This window comes from Lithobates pipiens, unplaced genomic scaffold, assembly GCF_037356315.1.
Source record: "Lithobates pipiens isolate NorthernLeopardFrog02 unplaced genomic scaffold, aLitPip1_a1.2 Scaffold_19, whole genome shotgun sequence".
Classification (NCBI taxonomy): Eukaryota; Metazoa; Chordata; class Amphibia; order Anura; family Ranidae; genus Lithobates; species Lithobates pipiens.
In genome coordinates this window covers 434,022,045-434,046,900 of record NW_027507764.1, presented here as the reverse complement: position 1 = coordinate 434,046,900, position 24,856 = coordinate 434,022,045, and the positions used below count along the sequence as shown (strand labels likewise).

Here is a 24,856-nt window from a genome sequence, read left to right as displayed (position 1 = left end):
AAAAAAGCACTTGTGGGTTTAATCAACATTTTTTTTATATAATTCTCCTTTTGGGAGCATGACAGGGGGTGTGTCCTGTGCCTACATACATTTTCTAATAGGTGTCCCTCCTTCCCATCTCAAAATGTTGAGAGGTATGCATATGGCACTTACTCCAGTGATCAGCTCTCCCCAGTCCTCTTGAGCAGACAGAAAAAACTGGTAAAATCTGCTCTGCCTAGTCACTTGACAACAAAAGTCTAACTGAAAGAATCCACCAGGATGTCCCTCTGAAGTCTCTCATAGCTGCCTTCCTCCAAAATATTCTTTCACCGACCTCCTTCCCCCTTTGACATCACAATTTACAGGCTGCCACATGGTTTTCCCCTTTGAGTAGCCAGAGAGGTAAATTTCAGTAGACATTTTGGAATAGCCTGAAATCCCTTGCTGGCAAGCTGTTAGAAACAGAGTGGCCTCTAGTGGCAGAAAACAGTGTGAAAATAAAATATTGGGACTAAGTGAAATTGGCGCTGCTAGTATAAGGTATAATCTGGTATGTCACAATATATACCAAAACCGTAAAAATATTCAGCAAGAAAAAAATCTGTAAAGCGCTAATGTGTATGAAATCCATCAAATGTCTTTTATAATGTAACAATTTTGCATTAGTTTACCATATGTATACTGTAAATTCAAAATTTAGAAAATCCAGAATTCATATCCAAATAAGTGCTAAAGTGCAAAATCAAAATGTTGTAATGCACAACAAATATGCATTAGTGATACTTCATGTGCATAAATTCAATTAAAAAAAGTCCATCAGTTCATATAAAACATTTAGAAATCATATCCGCTGAGGGAAATAAGGGCTGCTAAAAAAGTGCTCACATTCAGGCAGTGGTTTTGCGTCACACTCATTGCCCCCTCTTATGCTGCACTCACCAGATAGCAATCCCCTACATGGGGTCACAAGCCTCCACAGTATCAGTGACTGTAATGGAAATTCCCTCGATTTGTCTCCTTTGCTCTCCTCCCTCCACAGTCCTTATCGATATGTTTATTTGCGCAACAAGTAAACCACTACAGGTTACAGGAGTTTGAATGTATTCAAATACAGGAAGTCCGGGTTACGGTGCATTCTACGGACCAAACCGGAAGTGACGCAATAGCTCCGTCTTGCTTGTTTCGTCACAAATCCATAATCGGAAGCGGCCAAAACTGTGCGCACAATAGAAAAAATTGACTACATAACCGGTAAATGTGTCTGAATTGTGAAATACATAGTTCTGCGGTACATGGTAGGCGTTACAGCGAATTTCTCTGTTAAGCCCCATACACACTATCAGATTATCTGCTGAGTTTTTCCTTCAGATTTACCAAAACCATATAATATGAGGACAAACCTTAGGAGTTTCAATGTGTATGCAATCAGGCAGGCCCTTCTACTACATGGTTTTGGTAAATCTGAAGGAAAAACTCAGCAGATAATCTGATAGTGTGTATGGGGCTTTAGAGTTTGAAATTAGTGGGTTTGACATTGCACGGGAAACCAAAGCATCTGGAGAGAGGTGAGGGAAACTTAATTGAGAATTACCAGGATAAGTATAATTTTTCTCTAAAACCATTTTTTTTTATTTTACATAAACTGAGGGATTGATAAAGCCCATCAGATTTTTGTTATTGTTTTGTCATCACTGGGGAGATTCCTCTCTTTTTTTTTTCCTTGGTGATCATTAGACAAAGTGAATCCACCCTATTAGATTGTAAGCTCTTCTGAGTAGGGCCCTCTTAATCCTCTTGTATTTTATTGTATTGCAACTGTATTGTCTCCTTTTATATTGTAAAGCGATGAGTAAATTGTTGGCGCTTACATTAGTGAGCTTTCTTCTCACTTCCTGTTGCGTTTCCAGGACAGGAAGTGAAGGGATGTTTTATAAATATACTTTAATATCCTCCACTGGGATGGATTAGATGGTTACTTTTATATGAGGGGTTTGCAAAAAGTTTCCACGCTTTTTTTTTTTTTATACTTAATAGAGTTAAAAAAATTAAAAGCGGAAACTTTTTGAGGAACCCTCGTAGATAGATAAAAACGCTTGTGTATGTTAACGCTCAAAACATGCATAAACGCATGGTAAAAAATGGCAAAATGCACATTCTTAACTCTGCTTTTGCCAAACTCCAGGAAATAAAAACTTTATTTCCTGGAGTTTGAATGACACCTAAAATCGTGGTGTGGGTCTGCCGCGATTGTCGCACTGCAGTTGTGGCAACCCGCATCTCGTGAAGCATGTCGCCCAAAAAAATTTTAAGGAGCTACTTTTTGGCGACGTACTTCACGCGAAGCGGGTTGCCATCAGAATGGAATCTCAAATGCGATTTATCATTAACACATCAGTGCTTTTAAATCGTTGGCAGAATCGCAGAAAATCTGAGGAGGACTAGGAGAGGACTCCTAGGGAAGGTAAAAATCCTAGTTGTCCTATTGACTGACTTTACGATCAGCTTTGATCTTCCTGGCTGTTCTGTTGTGACTTGCCATCCTGTACTGCACAAGGGTAGCAGTCCCACACTCTTCTTCCTCCCCACACACCATTTAAAAAACATCTTGTATTCTGTTAACAGAACAGAACACAACGCATTCTATGATTGGACAAGGGGTGGTCCTGTTGTTCATATGCCCTGCCTCTCTGTGAATAGAATGAGGGAGGAAGGGAGAGAGCAAGCAGCTGCTACGCCTGCATTGAATGAGACCAAAAATCAGAGCAGCAGAGCCCAGAAGATCAAAGCTGACAGTAAATCGGTCACAAAGTTAACCAAAATGTTAGCATGCCCAGCAGCCTATGGGAAGGACGCTGCTAGAGAAGGTGTGGTGGGTGTAGAAGAATTGTGCAGAGGTTCATGTCTTTGGCTGACTCTCCTCAGTATGGCCCCATGACATTCTTCCCCATTTGACACAGTGGTGTAGTGGTTGGCACTCTCACCTAGCAGTAAAAAGGGTTGCTGGTTCAAATCCCAACCACGACACTACCTGCCAGGAGTTTGCATGGTCTCCCTGTGCTTGCGTGGGTTTCCTCCGGGTACTCCGGTTTCCTCCCAAACTCCAAAGACATGCAGGTAAGTTAATTGGCTTCTGTCCAAAATTGGCCCTAGTAAAAGAATGGGGACCTTGGATTGTGGGCTCCTTGAGGGTAGGGACTGATGTGAGTGTGCAATGTATAGGGATAGAGACAATTGTAGAAACTCACTCAGGTTGAACTTGATGGACTGGTGTCTTTATTCAACCTTCAAATTCTGTAACTATGTAACAGCATGGGGTCCGGTGCGTTTCTGTTCACCAGTTCAGGTGCGCTTCAGGTCCAATTCTTTGCCTGAATTCGCACATGAACCAGACCCCAACACGCACAGGACCCTTCTGCAATCCGGACCGTGGCTGTCCCGGACCTGTATGAACCCGGCTTCATTGAGAGCCAGTCACACTCACCTATCATGCGAACCCAGCCTAAGGCCTCTTGCACATGATACTCCTGTTTGAGCATCTACTTTTTCAGACGTAATTTCAGGTTTTTTTTGGTATGTATTTGTGCATATTTACATGCGTTTTCACGTATGTACATTTGCGCATTTTCGAGCAAATCTATTCTCGCGTTCTTGTTCTGCACAATATGCAAATAGACATAGCATTTATGCACGAGGCGTAAATTACTGACCAAAAATCCATATTTAAAAAAAAAATGACCATTTTACTGAAAAATGCACAACCCTTGTTTACGTGCCTGTGTATATAAGCACATTACAATTAATGGGCTGTATTTTAGCTCAGTAAAAAAAAGCTGCAGTGAGCAAGACCCCTAATACTTTTGTAAAACTCTATCCCTGCCACTAGAGGCCACATATGTTTCAGGAGGTGCAGAGAATGTTGTAAAAGTGTGTGTGTGTGTGTGGGAGAGGGGGGGTACAGAAAGTGAGAACCACCCCTCCCCTTTCTCAGCATTGGTGGTCAGTGGCTTGTTTTAATAATAATAAATAATGATTGGGTGGAGGTTACTGTGCCCGACAGGTTAGATGACTTCCATTGCCGGGTGGTCGAACGATGCGGACCCCAAAATAAAAAAAAGGTGCTAGGAGCAGCAAATGTATACCTCTCCAAAGTAAAAAAAAAAGCTCCTAGCAGAAAATACAATTACAGATAAATGTAAAATAAAACAGACTAGTGGTTTTGCTGACGCACCCAAAATGTAGTCCTAAAATGGACTATTGGGTCTCTGAATTGTGAACATCAGGGCTAATATAGGAGACACATGACTATGTAGTCCACCACACTGCAGTCTACAGTAAGTTTGCTCAATATAGAACATCACTTTATAGCCACTAACTCTCCCTTCAGACGTTCAGCTCTCCCTAAATTACTCAACACACACTGACCAATGGCTCCTGGGAACCCACCATTGTATTATCCACGGGTTGTCACAAAAAAAAGCCACCATTATTGGCCATTCTAGCCCTGGTGACCACAGCTGAAAGGTCAGGTCATTATTGGGTTTATTTACTAAAACTGGAGAGTGTAAAACTGGTGCAGCTCTGCATAGAAACCAATCGGCTTCTAACTTCAGCTTGTTCAATTAAACTTTGACAAAAAAAAACCTGGAAGCTGATTTGGTTTAGTAACTCAAACCCTATGGGTCATATAGAATTAAGTCTGGCGAACTTCACCTTGAACTCCCTGGTTTTGCCAGGAACCCAATGTTTGGAGAACCCCAACCTCCATCCTTACCCAGGATTTTAGATGCCAGCCTATATACAAAGCAGATTTTTACTAAAACTTTGATCCATCTGAAAATAGGTCCCATTGTTTTCATCATCATATACCTATGTGTGCACCTTTATATTGATGAGATTAAAGCATTTGCCCTCTATCAATGGGAATATCATCAGTTTTATGGCAGATGTTCTGATAGCCCAGTTTTTAGTATGGTATAGGGCACATTTATGAATGTGAATGAGCCATAAAGTGACAATTATACATGCAGAAAGCTTTCCCTGTGTGCACCCACAACACGTCTCTCATCACCAAGCTGCTCTATCAGCAACTCCCCAGCCTCTGACTGTATTAATGAGAAATGATACACGCCTGGAGGCACCTGTGAGTTCAGTGTGTTTTTATGCAGTACATTTTATATAGGTGGATGACATTATTTACTGTCAGTCAGTCTTGGTGTCTGCAACTCATGTCAGTACATTGTTTTCAACATATCTTGTTCTCATGCCTCTTGAGATGAGTCTGGGTGGATACATAAGCTTCAAATTACAGGCAGCTTACAGGGATTTATAATAATGTGTTCTCAATCAACCTCCCACACTGATGTCAAGAGACTCGGTGAATAATTGAAAATGGCTATAACCAAAGCATCTCCACCTTTCACACAGACGATTGGTGTCCGTTCAGGTCCACCTGTAAGTTTTTTTTTTTTTTTTTAGTCAGACCTGAGCGGACACTCCATAGAGGTCTATGGAGGGACGGATGTCAGCGGTGACATGTCCGCTGACCTCTGACCCGCTCCAATCTGAAAAAGCGTGATGGAGGAAAAACCTATTTTTCCATCCGTCTGCAGATCACGTGATGACGGACAGCAGAGTGCAGAGACTGACCTGTCCTCTGCCTGCTCAGAGGGGGATTGACGGAGCGATCCCCCGCTGAGCAGAGTGGGCTCCGTACACGAACACGTCCGTGTAAAGGAGCTTAGATTATTGTCCTGGAAATGGAAAATAAATGTCAGTGTGCTGGGCAATGGTGGCATACAGGTCTGATTTTTATTTATTTATTTATTTTTTTTTATAAAATACAAGGCCAGCCTTCAACTGGCAGTAGACACATGAGATCATTCTTTAAAGTGATTGTAAACCCTCGCCTTGTAAAACAACCCATTCAGTTTAAAATAGATCTAAAACAGGACAAATCTGGTCATTGGAAGAGAGCAGACGGAGTTCCCAGGTAGAGAACTGACCACAGTGTGTCGTCCTATCAAATGTTGGATTTACATATTCTTGACCAATGTAGTCCTTTTCATTGAATCAGTTGACATCTAATTACTTTGTAAGTGTAAAAACCGCGCTAATGCTAAAATTAAAATAATCTTGCGCGGAGAAGCAACTCAACCATGTGATATAATCATAGTGCATAGAAATATACAGAAAACAGAAATGAAATACCGTATATACTCGAGTATAAGCCGAGATTTTCAGCCTCTTTTTTGAGGCTGAAAGTGCCCCCCTCGGCTTATACTCGAGTCATCGCTGTCTGTCTGCCCGATCAGCGTGTCGAGCAGACAGACAGCGGCCATTCTAGGATTCAAAGGCCGCGCCTCCGTCGGTGATAGGCGGAACACTGAATTTCCCAGCAGTCTGCGTTCCGCCTATCACGGACATCCTCTCATCCTCGTCCGTAGTATGATGATGAGCGGACGTCCATGATAGGCGGACCACTGACTGCTGGGAAATTGAGTGTTCCGCCTATCACGGACATCCGATAGGCGGAACACTCAATTTCCCAGCAGTCAGTGGGAAATTGAGTGTTCCGCCTATCACCGACGGAGGCGCGGCTTTTGAATCCTAGAATCGCCGCCGACGAAGAGCTGAAGGACGGAGGCTCGGCTCGGGACGGGCCGGGACGGGACGCAGGCTGGACGGGACGCAGGCTGGACGGGACGCAGGCTGGACGGGACGCAGGCTGGACGGGACGCAGGCTGGACGGGACGCAGGCTGGACGGGACGCAGGCTGGACGGACACAGGCTGGACGGACACAGGCAGGCTGCACAGACACACACACACACACACACACACACACACACACACACACACACACACACACACACACACACACACACACAGATGCATGCACACACACACACACACAGGGATGGATGGACACACACACACACGGATGCATGGACACACACACACACACACGGATGCATGGACACACACACACACACACACACACGGATGCATGGACACACACACACACACGGATGCATGGACACACACACACACACACGGATGCATGGACACACACACACACACACACACACACACGGATGCATGGACACACACACACACACACACACGGATGCATGGACACACACAGGGATGGATGGACCCACAGGGATGGACGGACACACAGGGATGGACAGGCATGTCTCACCCTCGGCTTATACACGAGTCAATAATTTTTTCCAGTTTTTTGGGGGTAAATTGGGGGCCTCGGCTTATATTCGGGTCGGCCTATACTCGAGTATATACGGTACACGTTAGTGAAACTAGAGTAAGAAAAATATAGTCCATGTGAATAAGTGAAATAAATGGAGAAATCCAGCACCAGCAGCAATGTAAACCTCCTTGTGTGAAACCTTCACCTCTGATAAGAGTAGTCAGGTTCAACTGTTTTTGCAGATCAAGCAGAGGAAATATGGAATCACTCAATTCTGAGGAAAATATTATGGAATCACCATGTACTTTGCAGTTCTAAAACAAACATCTGCATCAGATGACATCCTGAAAAATGTCATCATCACCAAACATCCTTTCAATTGATGGAATAAAAAAAGTGTCCAAAATCTCAATATAAACGTGTGCATTTATTGAAGATTTAATGACTATCGCCCGCCCCCCGTACCTTTACCTGACATGCAACCCCATATGATCAATGATTGTGGAAATGTGCATGTTTTCTTCAGGCGGTCGTCGTCGTACTTGATCTGCAGAAACAGTTACAACTGACTAAAGTTTTATTTCTTTTTTTATTTTGTTTACCTGTTTCTTAAAGCCAGAAGGTTGAATGAAAATAGTTTTGGGGCATGTCTGTGATTAGTTTTTTTTTCTACACAATTAAACAATTGAATGGATATTTTCCAAGAGTGGTGATTCCATAGGGGTTGTATATTTTTCTTACGCTATTTTCACTGAAGTGTATTCCATTTTGTCTTGTATTGCATAAGCGCAGCTTTTTATATGTGTATAGTCTAAATACTTTGCACCAGACACTTACTTGCCAGTATCTCGTTGGAGGAACACTTGATCAGGGAAACCTGGGCTGGCTGATATATTTACTCTTTGATCTAATGGCATTGCGCTGTGTCTCACCACAGAGAGATTGGCAGTCTGAATAAGGTGAGATTATGTCTGCACGGCTACCAACACTGAACCTTGGTTTCATTTTAAAAATGTGATATGAGAACAAATACCACATGATGCCCAGTGGTGTGTTTTTTTGTTTTTGTTTTTTTTTATTTACCCCCCCCTCCAGAAAAAAATGTGCTGCGTGCCATCCTCTGTAGGTTAGTTCCACTGTTCGTTTGGTTGACTTTATGGCTAAGCCTGGCTAACAGTTGGTGGAGCATCTGTCAGGTCAGGCCCCAAAATAAATAAAAGCTAAATTAGGGACAGGCACAAAAATTGCTTTTTTTACCCCGCAGTAGACTGTTGTCATGAATGTACAGTAATACTAATTTTGCTTGCTCAATTCTTCCTCCTTAATCAGAATGCAAAATTGTAACTTTGTAGCAAGTCAAGTGGGAGGCTGCAGCAGGGCTGATCCATGTCCGATAGCTGTGAATATATATTTGCATAGTTAGTAAGGTTGAAGAAAGACACCAGCCCATCCAGTTCAACCATAGTGAGTCTGGGTGCATGTCTACAATTGCCCTTATCCCTGCACATTGTGCCTGATTAAGGTGCTCATCTATTATAATATTGTTTATATAAGGTACCCATATAGCGGCATCAATTTACACAGTGCTCCACACATACATCACACACTCACATCAATCCCTACCCTCAAGGAGCCCACAATTCAAGGTCCCCAATTAACATTCATATGCAAGGAGCAATTTTGGACAGAAGCCAATTAACCTACCAGTCAGAAACTACACGGTCACCAGGGTTTACATAATTATGCCATCTTGAAACCAGCATCTTAATCCACAAAGTAGGCTTAGACCCTGGATAATGATTAAATGGTAACTCCACTTTCGTTGGGGGGAAAAAGAATAGCAAATAAAGAAAAAATAATATAGTGCATATAATTGTGACACAAATATTGTAACTGAATGTTGTTAAAAAAATTACTTTTCCTTTTCAATCTGCAGCCAATGTAATTTTCTGAGAATACATTGCAATATGGCTACATGGAGTTGTTCTGTACACAGAATGTGTACAGACCACTCCCCAGAAACATAATTTCCTGCCTGTGTGATTGGCTCACCAATTTCCCCAGAAGTCTGCCTAAGATGCAAATCAGATTTCTGGCATCCCTTGCAACAAAAATTGCATTTTTTGACATACTTTCAATAGGAACACATCTAAAGGGATGCAGGCCCAGCATATTTTCTCATTAGTGCCCTTCAGCTCCACACCTGACAGTTAATTATGAAACCACTCCCATTATATAATCTGCAACAAAGTTTGTTATATTCCTTGTAATGTACATAGATCACCTGGGGGGAATGTTTTTTTTTTTTTTTTTTTACTCAACAAAAGTGGAGTTATGCTTTACGCAAAGATGGCTCTGTCCTTCTAGAGCAAAAAGCAAAAGAAGACATGGTCGGTGAGAGCACTGTAATCCATTTGGGGGTAATAAATAAAACTTGCTGTCACTTGGGGACATAGTTATAAAGCAGTGAATGGGACTTTAACCACTAAGCATCCACGCTGTAGCCGAAAGACTGCTACAGCGCGTACTCCAATTGCCGTGGGCGCGCATCAGGGAAATTCTGTGTTGGCCGTGTCCCTTGGACACAGCCAATCACAGATCGTGCTAAATGGCCAATCAAAGCAGCCATTAAGCACTCAATCTGAGTGTCCAATGAGAGATGATCTCCTATGTAAACATATGAAATCCTCTCTTATTGCCGGCCCTCCCTCCTCACACAGAGATTGTGTGTGAGGAGAGTGAGCGAACGGCTGCAGCGTCAGTGAGTGTGTGTTTTTTTTGTTTTTTTTTCAAAATTTATTTTTTCTTTTATAGCGCAAAAAATAAAAAAGCCCATCAAATACCACCAAAAGAAAGCTCTATTTGTATGAAAAAAGGACAAAAAATCATTTGGGTACAGTATTGCATAACTGAGTAATTGTCATTCAAAGTGTGAGAGCACTGAAAGCTGAAAATTGGTCTGGTCATGAGGGGGGGTTTAAGTGCCCAGTTGTCAAGTGGTTAAAGCTGGAATCCTAAAGTTCTCCCTTGCAGCGAGGTTGCCTCTGCACTGCAAGGGTTAACAGCTCAGTAAGGTCTAGGAGGACCAGGTACCATAGTTTTACTTGCCTGATCCTCCATTGCTGCAGGCTTCTCTGCAGCCTTTTCTCCACTTCTCCTCTGGTGGTCTAAAAGGTCCTTTGACTTTGGCCAGACCGTGGCCTTCCATTGGATATGAGGACTCTGAGGAACAGGCCAGAGCCATCTGTCAGGGGTGTGGAGGCTCAGGCAGGTAATGGTTTTTCCCATCCCATAGACAGAAACAGACAGTTAACATTGGGGTGTGGGCACAGTAGGTCTTTTTCTAAGTAGGCATCCCAAAAATGATCAAACATTCAATGGTAAATAAGGCGCACCAGCCTAGTGCATTACCATATAAAACGTTTAATACATATCAATAAAATATTCCATTATGTTCCTAAAGAGAAAATTCACACTTATAGATCGCAATCCTCACCGGATGCATGTCAGTCGGAAAGGCGCAGCTGAAACTTTGAGGCGCAAGCTTTATACGGTAATGCACTAGTCTGGTGCACCTTCTTCCTATTTTCTGTTTATAGTTTGGTGTCCCAGTACCTAAGAAGAGGGTGGCAAAGATGTTGTGCATCCATTGGCAGTCGCTGTCATGGATCTTTCCAGGTGGCCCTATGTTGTGGTTCATGGTGGAAGTTCTTATCCATTCTGGTCTCCTTGAAGATGAGACCGCCAAGAAGAGTCATTTATCTTAGCGTGAACTTGGTGCATTTTAATATTATTGAATAGTGATGAATCAGTCACTGTTATTTACAACTCATGCACCAGATAGATTCACCTGCAGGAAAAATTTATGAAAATTAGATTACACTAATTAGCATATTTATAAAGTAGGTAAAATGCTTGCAGTTTATATGAAAAAATTGATGCTAGGTACGATTTATCGGTGCCCTGTGTATGCTGCATAGGTTACGCATATTTAAAGCAGAACTCCAGTTTAAAACCATAGCCTATTCAAAAGATAAAATAGCTTTTGCTGCAATACTTAACTTCGATCCATGGCACTCCTGCAGTCCTTTTTCTTTAATAAATGCCCTTTGTCTTCTGGGTTCAATGACAGATGGCATCATTCTACCCACTTCCTCTGAGCCCAGGCTGCCATGGGCCCACTCTAGCCTATGAATGAATGGACAGTGAAAGAAGAAGCAGCACAGTGATAAGCTCATCTCTGTTAGTCTGCTTCTTCCTATAAGCATGCTGCTTCCTAATACATGAACAGGATGATTCTTCATTTTCCCAGTCTGAGCTCTGCAATGCAAGACACTGCAAAATGATGATGCCAAGTCACATTCAGGTACTTGCACTGCTTGCATTTAAAAATTGCATTTGTATTAATGATTACAGAGCTGTATGAATTTGTGTCTTTTAAAGGACCAGAGGTCACTGTCTTAGGCACAATAGAGCCATGTTCCTGTAATAGAGGGGTCTCAAACGTTCTAAACAAAGAGTCAGTTTACTGTCTTTCAGATTTTTAGGGGGGGCAGACTAAAGCCAGTGCAAGTAGAAAAGACCTTGGCATCAATGGAAGTAAACAATGTCCCATCATTGTTATTAGTGGGAGAAATATTGCCTTGTTGGGGGAAGGAGTATTGCTCCATCAGTGTCAGTGGGAGGAATAGTGCCCCATCATGGGTGTCAGTGGTAGGAATAGTGACCCTTCATTGGTGTAAGCAGATGGAATAGTGACCCATCATTGATGTCAGTGGGAGGAACCAGTGCCTCATTGTTTGTGTCAATGGGAGGAATAGTGCCCCAAGGGGCGTATATAGGAAAGCAAAGGGCCACAGTTAGCAGACCACTGTTCTTATGGGTCAATATTCCAGAAGACCACCACTGATCTCTGCTGGCATCTGGACTGGCTGCAATTATATTTCCCTAGCAAAAGTTCCCGAAAAGGTCAAAAATGTTTCCAGGAAAAGCATATTATGTGCTGTTTACGGAGACACCCTGCCTCTCTGGCTTATGTAAAAGATTTAAATCATTAGAACCTGGGTGTGTCAGCCTTTCCTCCTTAGCATGTCATAGATGAATATGCCTGGATTAGAGGGGATGAAGTGCTGCTCACACAACCCAACAGGTGATTGTTCAGTTTGTTTTGTTGGCCATCATAACCAAGGTAAAAACAAATCCTAAGGCCTCATGTACACTGCTGCTGGTAAACGGACATTTAGGAGCAGTTCAGTGTATTTTTCAGCTGCCCCTGAACTCTCCTCTGTTATCTTATCTGTCCATGTACACAGTTGAGTTTAGAGGCATTTTGTAGAACGCAAACAAATGCGTTCAGAAGCGTTTACAGGCATTTCAAGCTCAGATCGCGTCTAAACGCTGTAAATTATGTTAAGCTGCTTTTCGTTTACAGTCGTTTTTAATTTTTTGGCCATTTGAAAAAAAATTAATATATATTATATAATTTTAAACGCTTCTAAAAGCAAGCTGCATGTAAGCGTGGCAAAACAAACTTTTTAAACGTCGGTTACTATCTGTCAAGTTAAATAGTTCAGGAGAGGTTGTAAAAACGTCCCGTGTACATGAAGCCTTACACGCAAACCCAGTTTTTCAACTTTTCCATGTGTTTGGCCCAGTTTACATCTATACGTTGCGTTTTATATGCATTTTAGCTGTTACAATTGACCTCTATATAACTTGTGTTTTGATTAAAGCACATCAAGGATGCAGCAAGCAGGATTTTTTTTTTTTTTAAACGCCCCGCATGTAAAGCACCGAAGCTGGAACAGGGCCCTAGTAAAACTGCAACTGCACATATCTTTGCAGCTGCTTATATCCAAGTGAATTTTACCTTTTCAGAATATATTCGGCCCCCATGTGGGGTGTAATGTTAATAGATCTCTTGTGACTTTAATATTTAAAAAAAAACACACACATATATATATATATATATATATATATATATATATATATATAATCAAGCATGGAGGTGAAAATATTCTTTGGGATTTTTTCTCTGCTAAAGGTACAGACTGACTGACTTTGCCTCATTGAGGGGCCAATGGATGGGACAATGTATTGTAAAATCTTGGATGAGAACCACCTTTTCTCTAGAACACTGAAGATGGGTCATGGATGGGTCTTTCAGCATGACAATGACCCAAAACATACCGCCAAGGCAAGAGTGGCTCAAAAAGAAGCACATTAAGGTCATGGAGTGGCCTAGCCAGTTTCCAGACCTTAATTTAATGCTATAGAAAATATATGGAGGGAACTGAAATTTTGAGTTGCCAAGCAACCTTAAGGATTTAGAGATCTGTAAAAAAAAAAAGTGGACAAAAATCCCTCCTGAGATGTGTGCAAACCTGATCATTAACTACAAACTAGAAACGTCCTTACCTCTGTGCTTGACAACAAGGGTTTCTCCACCAAGTACTAAGTCATGTTTTGCTTGGGGATCAAATACTTATTTTACTCTCTGATCTGCAACTCAATTTATAACATTTATATCACCTTTTTTTTTCTGATTTTTGGTTAATATTCTGTCTCTTATTTAAAATACACCTATGATAAAAATGATAGACACTTCTTTTCTTTGTAAGTGGGTAAACTTACAAAATCTGCAGGGGATCAAAGTATAATTTTTCCGTCTGTATATGTGTACGGCTGGTGGGAAGGATTTATGGTATGACACTTCCATTAGAAAAAATGATATCTCCGTAAAGCAGACCTTTCGCTGCCCATGCTATCCAAATGAATGTTGTCCATGCTTTGTGATATTTAAATAAAATAAGACAATAAAAAACGTAAAGCACCCTCCCCACCCCTGTGCTTGTGCGCAAAGACAAACGCAAACACACAAGTCCCTCGCGCATATGTAAACAGTGTTCGCACTACACATGTGAGGTATCACCACGTACATCAAAGTGAAAGAAATAATTCTAGCCCCAGACCTTGTGTGTAACTCTAAACTGGTAACCTGTAAAGGCTTTTAAAGCGTTGCATATGGAGGTTCTTAGGTACTCTACTTTGGCATCATTCAACGGGCGTACACAATTTTAAAACATGACATGTTGGGTATCTTCATGGCGTAACATCATTTTATTTTTTTACAAAAAATGTATATTTTATTGTTTGTGTGCACTAAAATTAAATACTGTGTAACATAGCAAAACCCACCATTTTATTCTATAGGGCGTCTGCTTAAAAATGTATGTTTGGGGGTAATGTAAGTAATATTTTTTCAACAAAATGCAGATTTTTACATGAAGGAGAGTAATGGCAGAATTGGCCCGGTAGGGAAGTAGTTAAAGCGGAGGTCTGCCCACCCCTGCAAAAATTAGAAACCAGCAGCTACACGTACTGCAGCTGCTGACTTTTAATAATAGGACACTTACCTGTCCTAGAATCCAGTAATGTCGGCACCACAGCTGATGCTTCCATCAGCTGTCAGGTGCTGCCGCCGCCATTGCCGCTAAGGGAACCCGCTAGTGAAGCATTACGGCTTCACGCCGGGTCCCTACTGCGCATGCACAAAGCACTTCTGCGCTCTCCTACTGGCCTGGCGGCGGGGAAGGAGGAGGAGGGAGCTGAGCTGCTGACGTAATGTGCCATGGCCCAGTCTCCCGGAAGTGGGGAAGGGTACCTATCAAAGACGGGTATCTGTTCCTCCAGAAAGGTGCCAAATGTGGCATTTGAGGGGGGGAGACAGATTCCACTTTTGGGTAGAACTCCACTTTAAAGTAAACCCGTGCTGCATTTTATACATGACAAAATGCCAGTTATCTGAAATGATCTTATCTGAAAAGCTTCCATCTGTGTCCCTCTTTGATTTAGTTTTACTTTGTTACTGTTGCTTGTCTTACCCCCTGGCATTCCTCTGTCCAATCAGACGGTCTCATTGGCCAGTGAGCACACTTTTGTTGGCCAGTGAAATGTCAGGCGGCAGAGCTTCCCTATGATGTATGTAAGGGAAGGCCAAGCTCAAGTATCAGGTTGAAATGAAATCGGAGGAACACCAAATCTTTTCTGACCTGTAAAGATTGTTGCAGGCATCCTGTAGTGTAGCACTTGTGTGCCTAGATAGGACATTTACTTTTCCCAGTTTAAATGGAGTACAGATTTACTTTAAAGAGAACCAGTCCTGTGTGGGCAGGTGTAGTGATAAGAATCCCCGCTCTGACATTTTTATAGTAGTATCTTTACTGCTCAGGAATATATTATTTAGCTGTATTTTCTCCCTCTAAAAGTGACTCTAATCCAAAAGTAACCTGCTTGTAATTAGTAATGAGCTGCTTTTGCAGGACTGTGGGTGATGTAAAAGCTGGTTTTCTGTCATCTTAAAAACACCTTTCTTATGTGACCATTTTTTTTGAACATTCAGCACAGGTTAACTTTGTATGTTAAAGCGGACCCCCCTATTTAAAACTGGCCTAAGTACTGTGATCATTATTGCAAACTAAACACATTTAATGATGATTCATTTCCCAATGTGCCCCTCTATCATTAGAGGCTGGCTTCTTCTTGCATGTTTTCACCGCTGCCCATCTATGATGTCAGCGATAGATCTTGCAGTAGAAGATCTGGCTCTGTTGTTTATACATTGCCATGGCAATGGCTGCGTGTCAAGTGTTGCAATACGTATCACTTGCTGGAACACTGGAAATAAAAGCTCTCATCCTAAAAGGCACAGGTGATGTAGCTTTCCCATGGGGCATGTGTAATGCCAGAGTTACGTCACCAGTGCCTCAAAAAAACATGAAGTTTGAGTACATTGGTTGTAAACCATTACATATAGAGAGTGAAGTGACTGGATTTAGGGGATACACTGATTAAACAAATTCTCCTACATAAGTTGTACCTGTATATCTACAGTCATCTTTTCCTTACAGCCATTCAAAATACAGAGTTTACACAGGATCTCTCAGCTCTGAAATGCTGGGGAGTGGAGAGCTGATGTTACATCAGTGAGAAGAACTCTGAGAGCTGATTGGAGGGAAGGGACCCCCCCCCCTTTCACACAGGGACAGAACTGAGACTGTCAATCTGCTGGAGATATCGCTATCCTGTCACATTTTTTCTCTTGGTGTCAGGAGAAGCAACCCATGCTTATAGCAGAGGAATGGGGCAGTAGACAGAAATGACACTTAGTGCTCTGGGTTGAGTCAAGTACACACTATAGAGCAGGGGTCTCCAAACTTTCTAAACAAAGGGCCAGTTTATCCTTCTTCAGACTTTAGGGGGGCCGGACTGTGGCCATCAGGAGTGGAAATTATCTTGGCATCAGTGTAGGTAAACATTGCCACATTGGGTATTAGGGGGAGAAATGGTGCCCTATCATTGGTGTCAGTGGGAGAAATGGTGCCCCGTTGTCAGTTGGCAGAATAGTGCCTCGTATCCGTGGGAGGAATAGTGCCCCAAGGGCAGAATAAAGGCAAGCGAAGGGCCACAGTTTGGAGACCACTGCTATAGACGGATATGCTTTGTTCATATTAAATGTCTGAGGTTTAGGTTTACAACCACTTTACAGGTAAGTAACTGCTAAAATCTTTAATTTAGCAAATCACTGTAATAACATAACATTTCCCCTGGTAACTGAAAGTATTCAATTGCACAGATGGGTTGAATACAGTAATACCTCACAACTAGTAACGCAGTTTACGAGCCTTTTGCAATACGAGCTATTATTTTTGGAAAATCCTGACTATGAGCGTTGGGGTGTGCAGTACCACATTTGGCCAGAGTTGGGGCAGGCTCACTGGTGACACTCAGAGCCATTCGGAAACCCTGTGTTCCCGACCCTCTCCGAGTGCATCCAAGCAGTCTCAATGTGCCCCCCCACCTCTGGTCACATGCAGTACTGCATACAATAGTAGTCACTTGCTTTGATATACGAGTGCTTTGGATTACAACCATTCTTCTGGAACGAATTATGCTTGTAATCCATAGATTTCCTGTTTACCTGTTTTCCCCCGACACATGCATTGGTACCTCCCACTGGCTCAAATGTCATGTAGTGACACATGAGCCAGTGAGAGAAACCAAAATGTGTGGAGGGGGAGAAGCAAAGAGACAACAGTCAAAAAACTGTCTGATTTGAAAGGTACGTATAGTGCCTCTTCTATTGTAGGTATGCTTTAACATACAAAGTGACCCAGTGGAGATTTTGATTATTTGTCACCAATTGTCTTTCGTATGTGGAAAGTACAGAATAAAGGACAAAAGATATATTAATATGCATAAAATTCTGAATTTCAGATAGCTAAAGTCTAAACTGTAAGCAAAAAATAATTATGAACTAATGTCTTATTGTACAAATCATTCTCATAGCATGCACAATTAGGACACAATTCCCACATGTAAATCAGGTTGACAATTGAACTGTGTGACTCGTCTGTAATGCAGCCAGACCTGCTTGAACTTCTTAAAGGACACCTTGGAGGAAAGCCAATAATGCAATTTCTAAGTATTAAATCGATGTTTCGTTGCATTGACCTACTTCAAACTGGCTTATAATTGGGATCAAACCCTACAAAATAGAAAAAAAAAATTAAAATTGCAGTGTCAGTCTGTTGATGACCCATTATGGCACCATCTAAGGAATGACGCAGAGGTAGGAAATAGACATTGAATGTCATTTCTAAGTCTATTCCATTGAAGGCAAAGTGTTATATAAGTTGTAGCTTACAATGCAGTTAAACCTGTCACTGATGAGTGATGTGGTAGAACCACTTTCATAGTAAACCACACTGAGAACTATCCACAAAAAAACAATTGAAGACTGGAGAGAGAGAAAAATACTATCATAAGCCCTCGTGCACACTGGAGGCGGGTTTGAAGTCGTACGAGTTCAGCTGAATTCACACGATTTCAAACCCGCATTTTATTGCGAGTTCAAGGGCGATTCGAAAGAAATCTGTGCGGGTTAATGCACAGATGTCTATTGAAATCGCTTCCAAAGTTGCAAAAAGTAGTACAGGAACTACTTTTGGAAATGGGTGCGGCGCCACAAAGTCAGCGTCGCATCGATTTGGACGGTGCCGTTGCTGGCAACAGGCGCTGATTTGGCATGCGATGTGCCAAATCAGCCCGATGTGAAGGGGGCTAAAGCCCCTTTCACATGAAGGGTCTGATCGGGTACACCTGTCGGTTTTTCTGGTGGTCCTGATAGAATGGTCCACTCACCCCTATGAACCGGTGGGTGTGAACGGATTTGTGTCTGTTTACACCTGCCTACCTCCGATCCGATCTCGTCTACTAAAGAAAAAAAAAGGAAGGGGATCCATCTCCCTCCATCTAATTGGATTGGAGGGCAGTCAGGTGTAAAACAGACAGTGGAGCAAAGCGGCCTCTATCCATGTCTGCTCTGCGGAAACTGAGCAGGCACAGACCTGTTATTCGCCCGCTCTGCTTTGCTAATCAAAACTGAATCTGCCTCGTGTGAAAGGGGCATTTAATGAAAAGAATCTGCTTTTTAAAGCAAAACTTGATTGAGAAAATTATAGTCGCTACCTTGGGAGCCAGTGCTTGGTATAGATTCAGTCTGACTGTTCAATCTCCTTTGGGTCTATTAACAACTATGTAGTGTAAGGATCCACCTGATTGGATAATTTATGATTTAGGAATGCCCTCCTGTTATATGGTTTTGGTGAAGCTAAAGTTGATTGTACAAAGATTGTATGGTAAGATTGTAATGTGTATGGTGGGCATTACTGCTTATCAGAGGATGAGCCAATGTGGGACTAATTAGCGGGAAGGGGGGGGCACCACAAATGAGAAATTATCTTCATGGGTGGGGATGTTGCCACCGAACATCCAATTCAAAAATTGATGGAGCTGGATGGAACATTGTTGGCCTGACGTTGTCTGCATCAAATAAGATGCATCTGAAGTTTGGGGTAATTTGACAGCCATTGGAAATGGCCATTGCTGGGTCTTGTTCTGAAAATTCTAGTTGCCTGGCTGTCAATCAAAGGCATTAATACTTTTAATCACGCACCACAGGCATTCAGTTGTTTTTTTTTTTACTTTACTCTCTGCATACTTGTTTCAGTACAGTGATACAGAATGTGATAAAGTGATTCATATAATCATACAGGATTCTAGCTCTCAGAGTCTTTGACTTTAGTTACCCTGTTTCCCCAAAAATAAGACCTAGCGTGATTGTCGGTGATGGCTGCAATATAAGCTCTACCCCCCAAATAAGCCCTAGTTAAAGTCCATGTAGGTCTTATTTTCAGGGTAGGGCTTATTTTTGGGGAAATAGGGTAGGGCTTATTTTGGGGGGTAGGGCTTATATTGCAGCCATCACCGACAATCACACTAGGTCTTAATTTTGGGGAAACAGGGTATTTACTCATTGACTTGAAGGCTGGCCATACACTATACAATTTTCTTGTTCAACTTCCCTAAAGATTTACCAAAACCATATAATATGAGGTCAAATTGAAACCCTTTTCATTTTTATGCAATCAGGCAGGCCCTTGCACTACATAGTTGAAGGCAAATATAAAGGAAATTCAATAAGATAATCGTATGATGTATGGCCAGCCTTAAAGTATGAAATTATTGAAACAAAACAACTAATAGTGGTTTCTGGAGAAGGTCAACAATGGCAGCCTCCATACTTTTCACGCCACGTTTTTTTTTTAAGGGGGAAAACAGCTTTCCTGGAGGATATTGCATGTCAAGTAAAGCCAGCAACTCGGAGTGCTCTTTCAAAATAAATCCTTTATTAGCTACATATAGAAGAAAAACCAAACGGAAAAAAAAAATGAAAAAAGACAGAAGACACAGTTCAAGTATAATGTAAATATGTAAAGGGCACTCAGAGCTTCAAGATTAAACAGACAACGTCTATATAAAAACATCCAATGATGATGGCGATGATAATAATGTTTCTTCAACACTTGGGGCTGCAACTTACAGATAGAAGCAGTCTGAAACACAAGCAAAAAGAAAAGGCGCCTTTAAGTGTAGAAGTTAAAACTGTTTAATATCCCCAGCGGGATTAAAAACATAAAATCGGGAGATACAAAAGGCACATCATGGTAGATTTCAGGTTATTCAGCATCAGAAGGGTTCACAGTAGAAAAAACTCCCAGGGCTGTTCGTATGTTGTCCAGTCAATTCAACAGCCGAGTATGCATAGCGCTGGGGACACCAGCAGAAATGACGTAGTCTGAGACCAAAGGAAGAGAAGTCCCGGAAGTGATGTCAGCAATGAGGGACAGCAGCCAGCCTGGACTGCCAACTGTATGTGGTCTATGACTCTAAATACCTTATCCCAGTTATCTTCAGGCCGGTCATGTGACTTCCGGCCGCTCTGCTACTACAATTCAGGGCTACAGCGGGAGCCGACATCTCCCTCTGACGTCGTCCAGGAGTCACATGACCGCTGTGCTGGCCGCTCGACACCTCCCACTGTAGTCTTGGATCGTAGTAGCAGAGCGGCCAGGAGTCACGTGACCAGCCTGAAGATAACTAGAAAAGGGTATTTAGAGGCATCCTTTTAAACAAACACTTGGAGAGTGAGTTATTGCCAGATAAAGGAGAGGAGCTGCTGGGATATTTTTTATTTATTTTTTTATTGCGAATAGCGACAGGAGGGGGAAAACAGACACGGAGCTGACAGGCAGGGATGGAGGGGGAGAGGAGGACAGAGGAGAACTGCGGATGACGGTGGGATGCAACTGACCACTTTAGTCAGGGCTCAGCAGCCATGATTATCGTGGTCAGCTCACATAGGGGGACACAGGAAGTGTCAGGATCAGCCAGGTTTTTATTTTATTTTTTTACAGTTCAGAGAGAGGCAGATTAGACAGCACAAGCACTGTGCTGTTTAATCTGCTATAAGGGAAAATGATGTCCCTTTATTTTTTTTTTATTTTTTTTTTTATTTTTTTAGGGTTACAAACACTTTAATGTCCATTCTATTATTCAAGCCCTGCGGTGCCCTTGTATTAAGGGTATGTATCCACCACACCTCATGTTGAAGTAGGATCTGATGTGCATCTCCTCTTCTGAAAGATTTCCTGACCTCTTCAATGCCAAAGAAAGAGAACGTATCAAGACTTCCTTTATGTATTTCACGAAAATGTGTAGAAATGTTGGATATATTTCTTGCATTATTTCTGGCTTCTCATGGTTTGGCTTATCATGCTCATCCTCATGTTTCTGCCCTTTGAGTCACTAACCCAGACCAGGTATGCAACACTTTGTACATTGCTCTGCATACTTGTATAGGGTAATGAGACCACTAGAATTTTCAGGAATTTCTGAAAGGCAGCCTACATGTTTCTTTAATGAAATGTACTAAAAGAAATTACATTTTTCTGTACCATGCTTTATTGTATAACATTATTTCAGAGTTAAAGGGCTATTATGTTTGTGTGAATTGCTTCAGTCATTAATAATTGTGGACTCCCCCCTCCTAGGTAAAAGAAGAATGCAGACTTTTGAATGCTCCACCTGTGCCTCCTCGCAGTTCCAAACCATCGTCCCCCACCCCATCTGTTCAACCGCCAACAGGAAAACTAGCGCGGCAGCAAACACGCTCTCCCAGTCCTACGCTTTCCTACTATTCCTCAGGGCTGCACAGCATGTAAGTACAGCCAGTCTCTGTAAACACTGTCTGTCTCTTCTTTCCCCAAGTTCAGCCCGAAAAGCTGAGAACTGCATTATAATGTAAAGCTCAGCAGAAATGAAGAAATCAAGGTGAAATTAAGACGGCCTTTGAAGTCAGACTTGCATTAAATGTAACCTTACCATGCAACACGAGAAGGACAGAAACATGGTTTAGCGTGCAGAAAAAAATTCAAAGACTTCACTAGGTCATCGGAATTAAATGATGAATGTATAGAAATAACATTTACTAGAGATTCTACGGGTTATATTCAAAAGGGGCTCCAGTCTGAAAACCGTCTATTTCAGAGAGGTTTACTGGAGAATGTGCAGCATTGCCTTGCAGAAAAGGAAAAAAAACTTTTATTACTTTATCTCAGACAGATCTGCTATAGTTTTATAGCTTTATTCCTACAATGGGCCCTCTGCTGGTTAAAAATAGCACTGCGGCAATATAAAAACATGCTCCCAACCCATGTTTTATATGCCTGTGTTTTTTATTTATTTATATAGTGCTGGCAATTTCCGCAAAGCTTTACATGCTGCTCTTTAACACCAGTCCCTCCCTTCAAGCAGCAATCTAAGGTCCCTATCTCACCTACATAAATACATATACATTCTAAGGCCAATTTGGACAGAAGGCAATTAACCTACCAGTATGACTTTGGAGTGTGGGAGGAAAGTGGACCACCCATAGGAACCCCACACTAGCACATGGACCAGGATTTGAACCAAGGACCTTAGTGCTGAAGTGTCAACCATTAAGCCACTGTGCTGTTTTAAATAGAACCCGTCAAGACAGCCATTACTTTCACAGCCTATAAAACATCTAGCACTGGAGAGGGGGTCATTTCAATGTATCCTTAAAAAGGCTAGCTGCCTCCAGAGCTGGCATGTCTGGCTAGCTGCCTCCGGCTCCACTGGCTTTGACTGGGAATGGCTATGATTCAAGGAAAAGGCATTGGTATCCTCCAATAACAGGCAGGAGTTTCACTTGTAACAGATAACAGTGGTCCTGACGAGTTTCCCTTAAACGCTTAAAGTGGATCTCCAAACAAAAAAAGCTTGAAGTTGTATCAAACCTTCAGGCTGGGTTTACAACCTGTGTGATGCCAGACATCGCATGTGATTCGCACCACATTGCTGTACAGATCACATGCAATGTCTGTGCAATGCAAGTTCAGCCATACAGTTTGTATGGCTGAATTCGCATCGCATTTGGACCAAAATTTTGCAGGACCTTTTTTTTTTTCTTTTTTTTTTTTTGGTCTGCACTGGAATCGGATCACATGGGTGTGATCCGATTCCTGTACCATTTCACAGTTCACACTGCCATCTGCTAACTGATCTGGAGGCGTCATTAACTTTGTAGGGACACCCGCAGTGGTTCACAGAGGACAGTGTGAACCACCGGCAAAGTGTGAACCGAGCCTTAGTGTTTATTAACTCAACACATTGAACACAATAATATAAACATTTCCTAGCAAACTGTTTGTTAAAATTCTTACCCCCGCACTTGCTGTTTACAACTTTAAATGCTGCTGGCTCTTGTTAGTGCAGCTTCTCTGAACTTCTGGTCTTCACAGGAAAGAGTTAATAGTGGACAGTGCAGTCTTCATTTAGTCTCTTAGCTTGGAGGAGCAGGAGAGTACCTTTGCCATCCTAGGCTATGGGGCTGTGTGTTTCTGTTGATGCACATAGTGTAGGAAGGGACAATTCTAGTCCCTGCATGCAAGGGTGGCTCCATAGGATGCAACAAGACCAAGGAGCCATCCTAAAATGAATGTCTTTGGTTACCCTAATGATTTGAATAGAAGTACTTTGATGAGATCACCCCTGTGCTCCCCCGGTCTGTAAACATGTTACTCATCCCTGAGTAAAGCCATTGAACTCTTATTGACCACTTCTAGTATATTTTCTCTAAATTGCTATGTATTTGTGGGTCACAATTGCATACATTTACATATATTTTGTGAGCAAAGCAATAAAAATGTAAGCCAAAAATTCTCCCCTTCTTGGCTGTACAAAACAAACCATGTGTGTCTATGGCTCCTGTTCTTTATAAAGCAGATCAGCACAATTACAGCCTTTGTGATTTGTATGATTCTAATTAATCCCACGTCAGTCAGAAAATGAGATCTTTTAATTGATGTACCTGTAATTAATTAAACACATCAAATGGTGACATGTTGAAGTGTTAATAACCGGGAGTTGAACAAGTTCCTGCAAAGCACTCAGGCCAGGTAAATTCATGCTTTAGGTAGGTGGGACCTTCTTAGTGAGTACTTGCAAATAATGTGATGACTCAACTGCTACATATTTCCAGATGATATCTGTACTCATAAACAAGATGATCTAAATAAAGATTTTCTGAATAGTTTTTTTTTGGACCATATAGCCTGGTAATTAAAAATAAGAAACCTTTTTGTGGGAAGACTTTAGTACATCAGCAATACATGAATCAGCTAGTATATTCCCTAAGTAATATTAGATACATTTGTTATTAGATAATCTGATGCTTGAGAGCTCATGCTTGCAATTGCATGCTGAGGCCTTGACCAAACAATTTTTAGGTATAATACATAGGTTTTGAAATGAGCCTATATCAGTAGCGGGCCTGTCCATTGGGGCACACGGGCACTCCGGTACCCCCCCCCCAAATCCAATCCATGCGTCTGGCTCACTGATCTACATGCAGGATATTGGACCATAGATTCCAATGGGGGGGAGATTTTGAAGCAAGTGATTAGAGCCAGAGGCTCTAATAGGCTTCAAAAAAGGGCTCTGCGCTCCAAGCCCACCCAGTTGTGTGACAATAGTGGATAAATATTCATTCTTGCCATGCTGATCCTCCTCCCGGCCAATCAGATAGCAGATCCTGAGATCCATTACGCGATTGGCTGAAAGGACAGGATCCTATTGGACGCCTAGAGGGCGGAAATGCACGGTGGAAGCCGCTGTGAGGGAGAGGAGGCGGGATAGAAGCTGCTCCCCGTCGCCCACAGGAGCACTGCAGCACCTCTGGTGGT

At 42.1% G+C, this 24,856-nt stretch overlaps 1 protein-coding gene across 1 annotated transcript in view; it reads left to right on the top strand.

Moving 5' to 3' along the window:
* Positions 1-24,856, top strand: part of GAREM1 (GRB2 associated regulator of MAPK1 subtype 1) — a 229,634-nt gene that overhangs the window by 200,394 nt on the left and 4,384 nt on the right. The window contains exon 5 of the mRNA XM_077492623.1: positions 21,641-21,807. Within this exon, the coding sequence (XP_077348749.1) occupies positions 21,641-21,807 (167 nt within the window). The remainder of the gene's footprint in view (positions 1-21,640; positions 21,808-24,856) is intronic.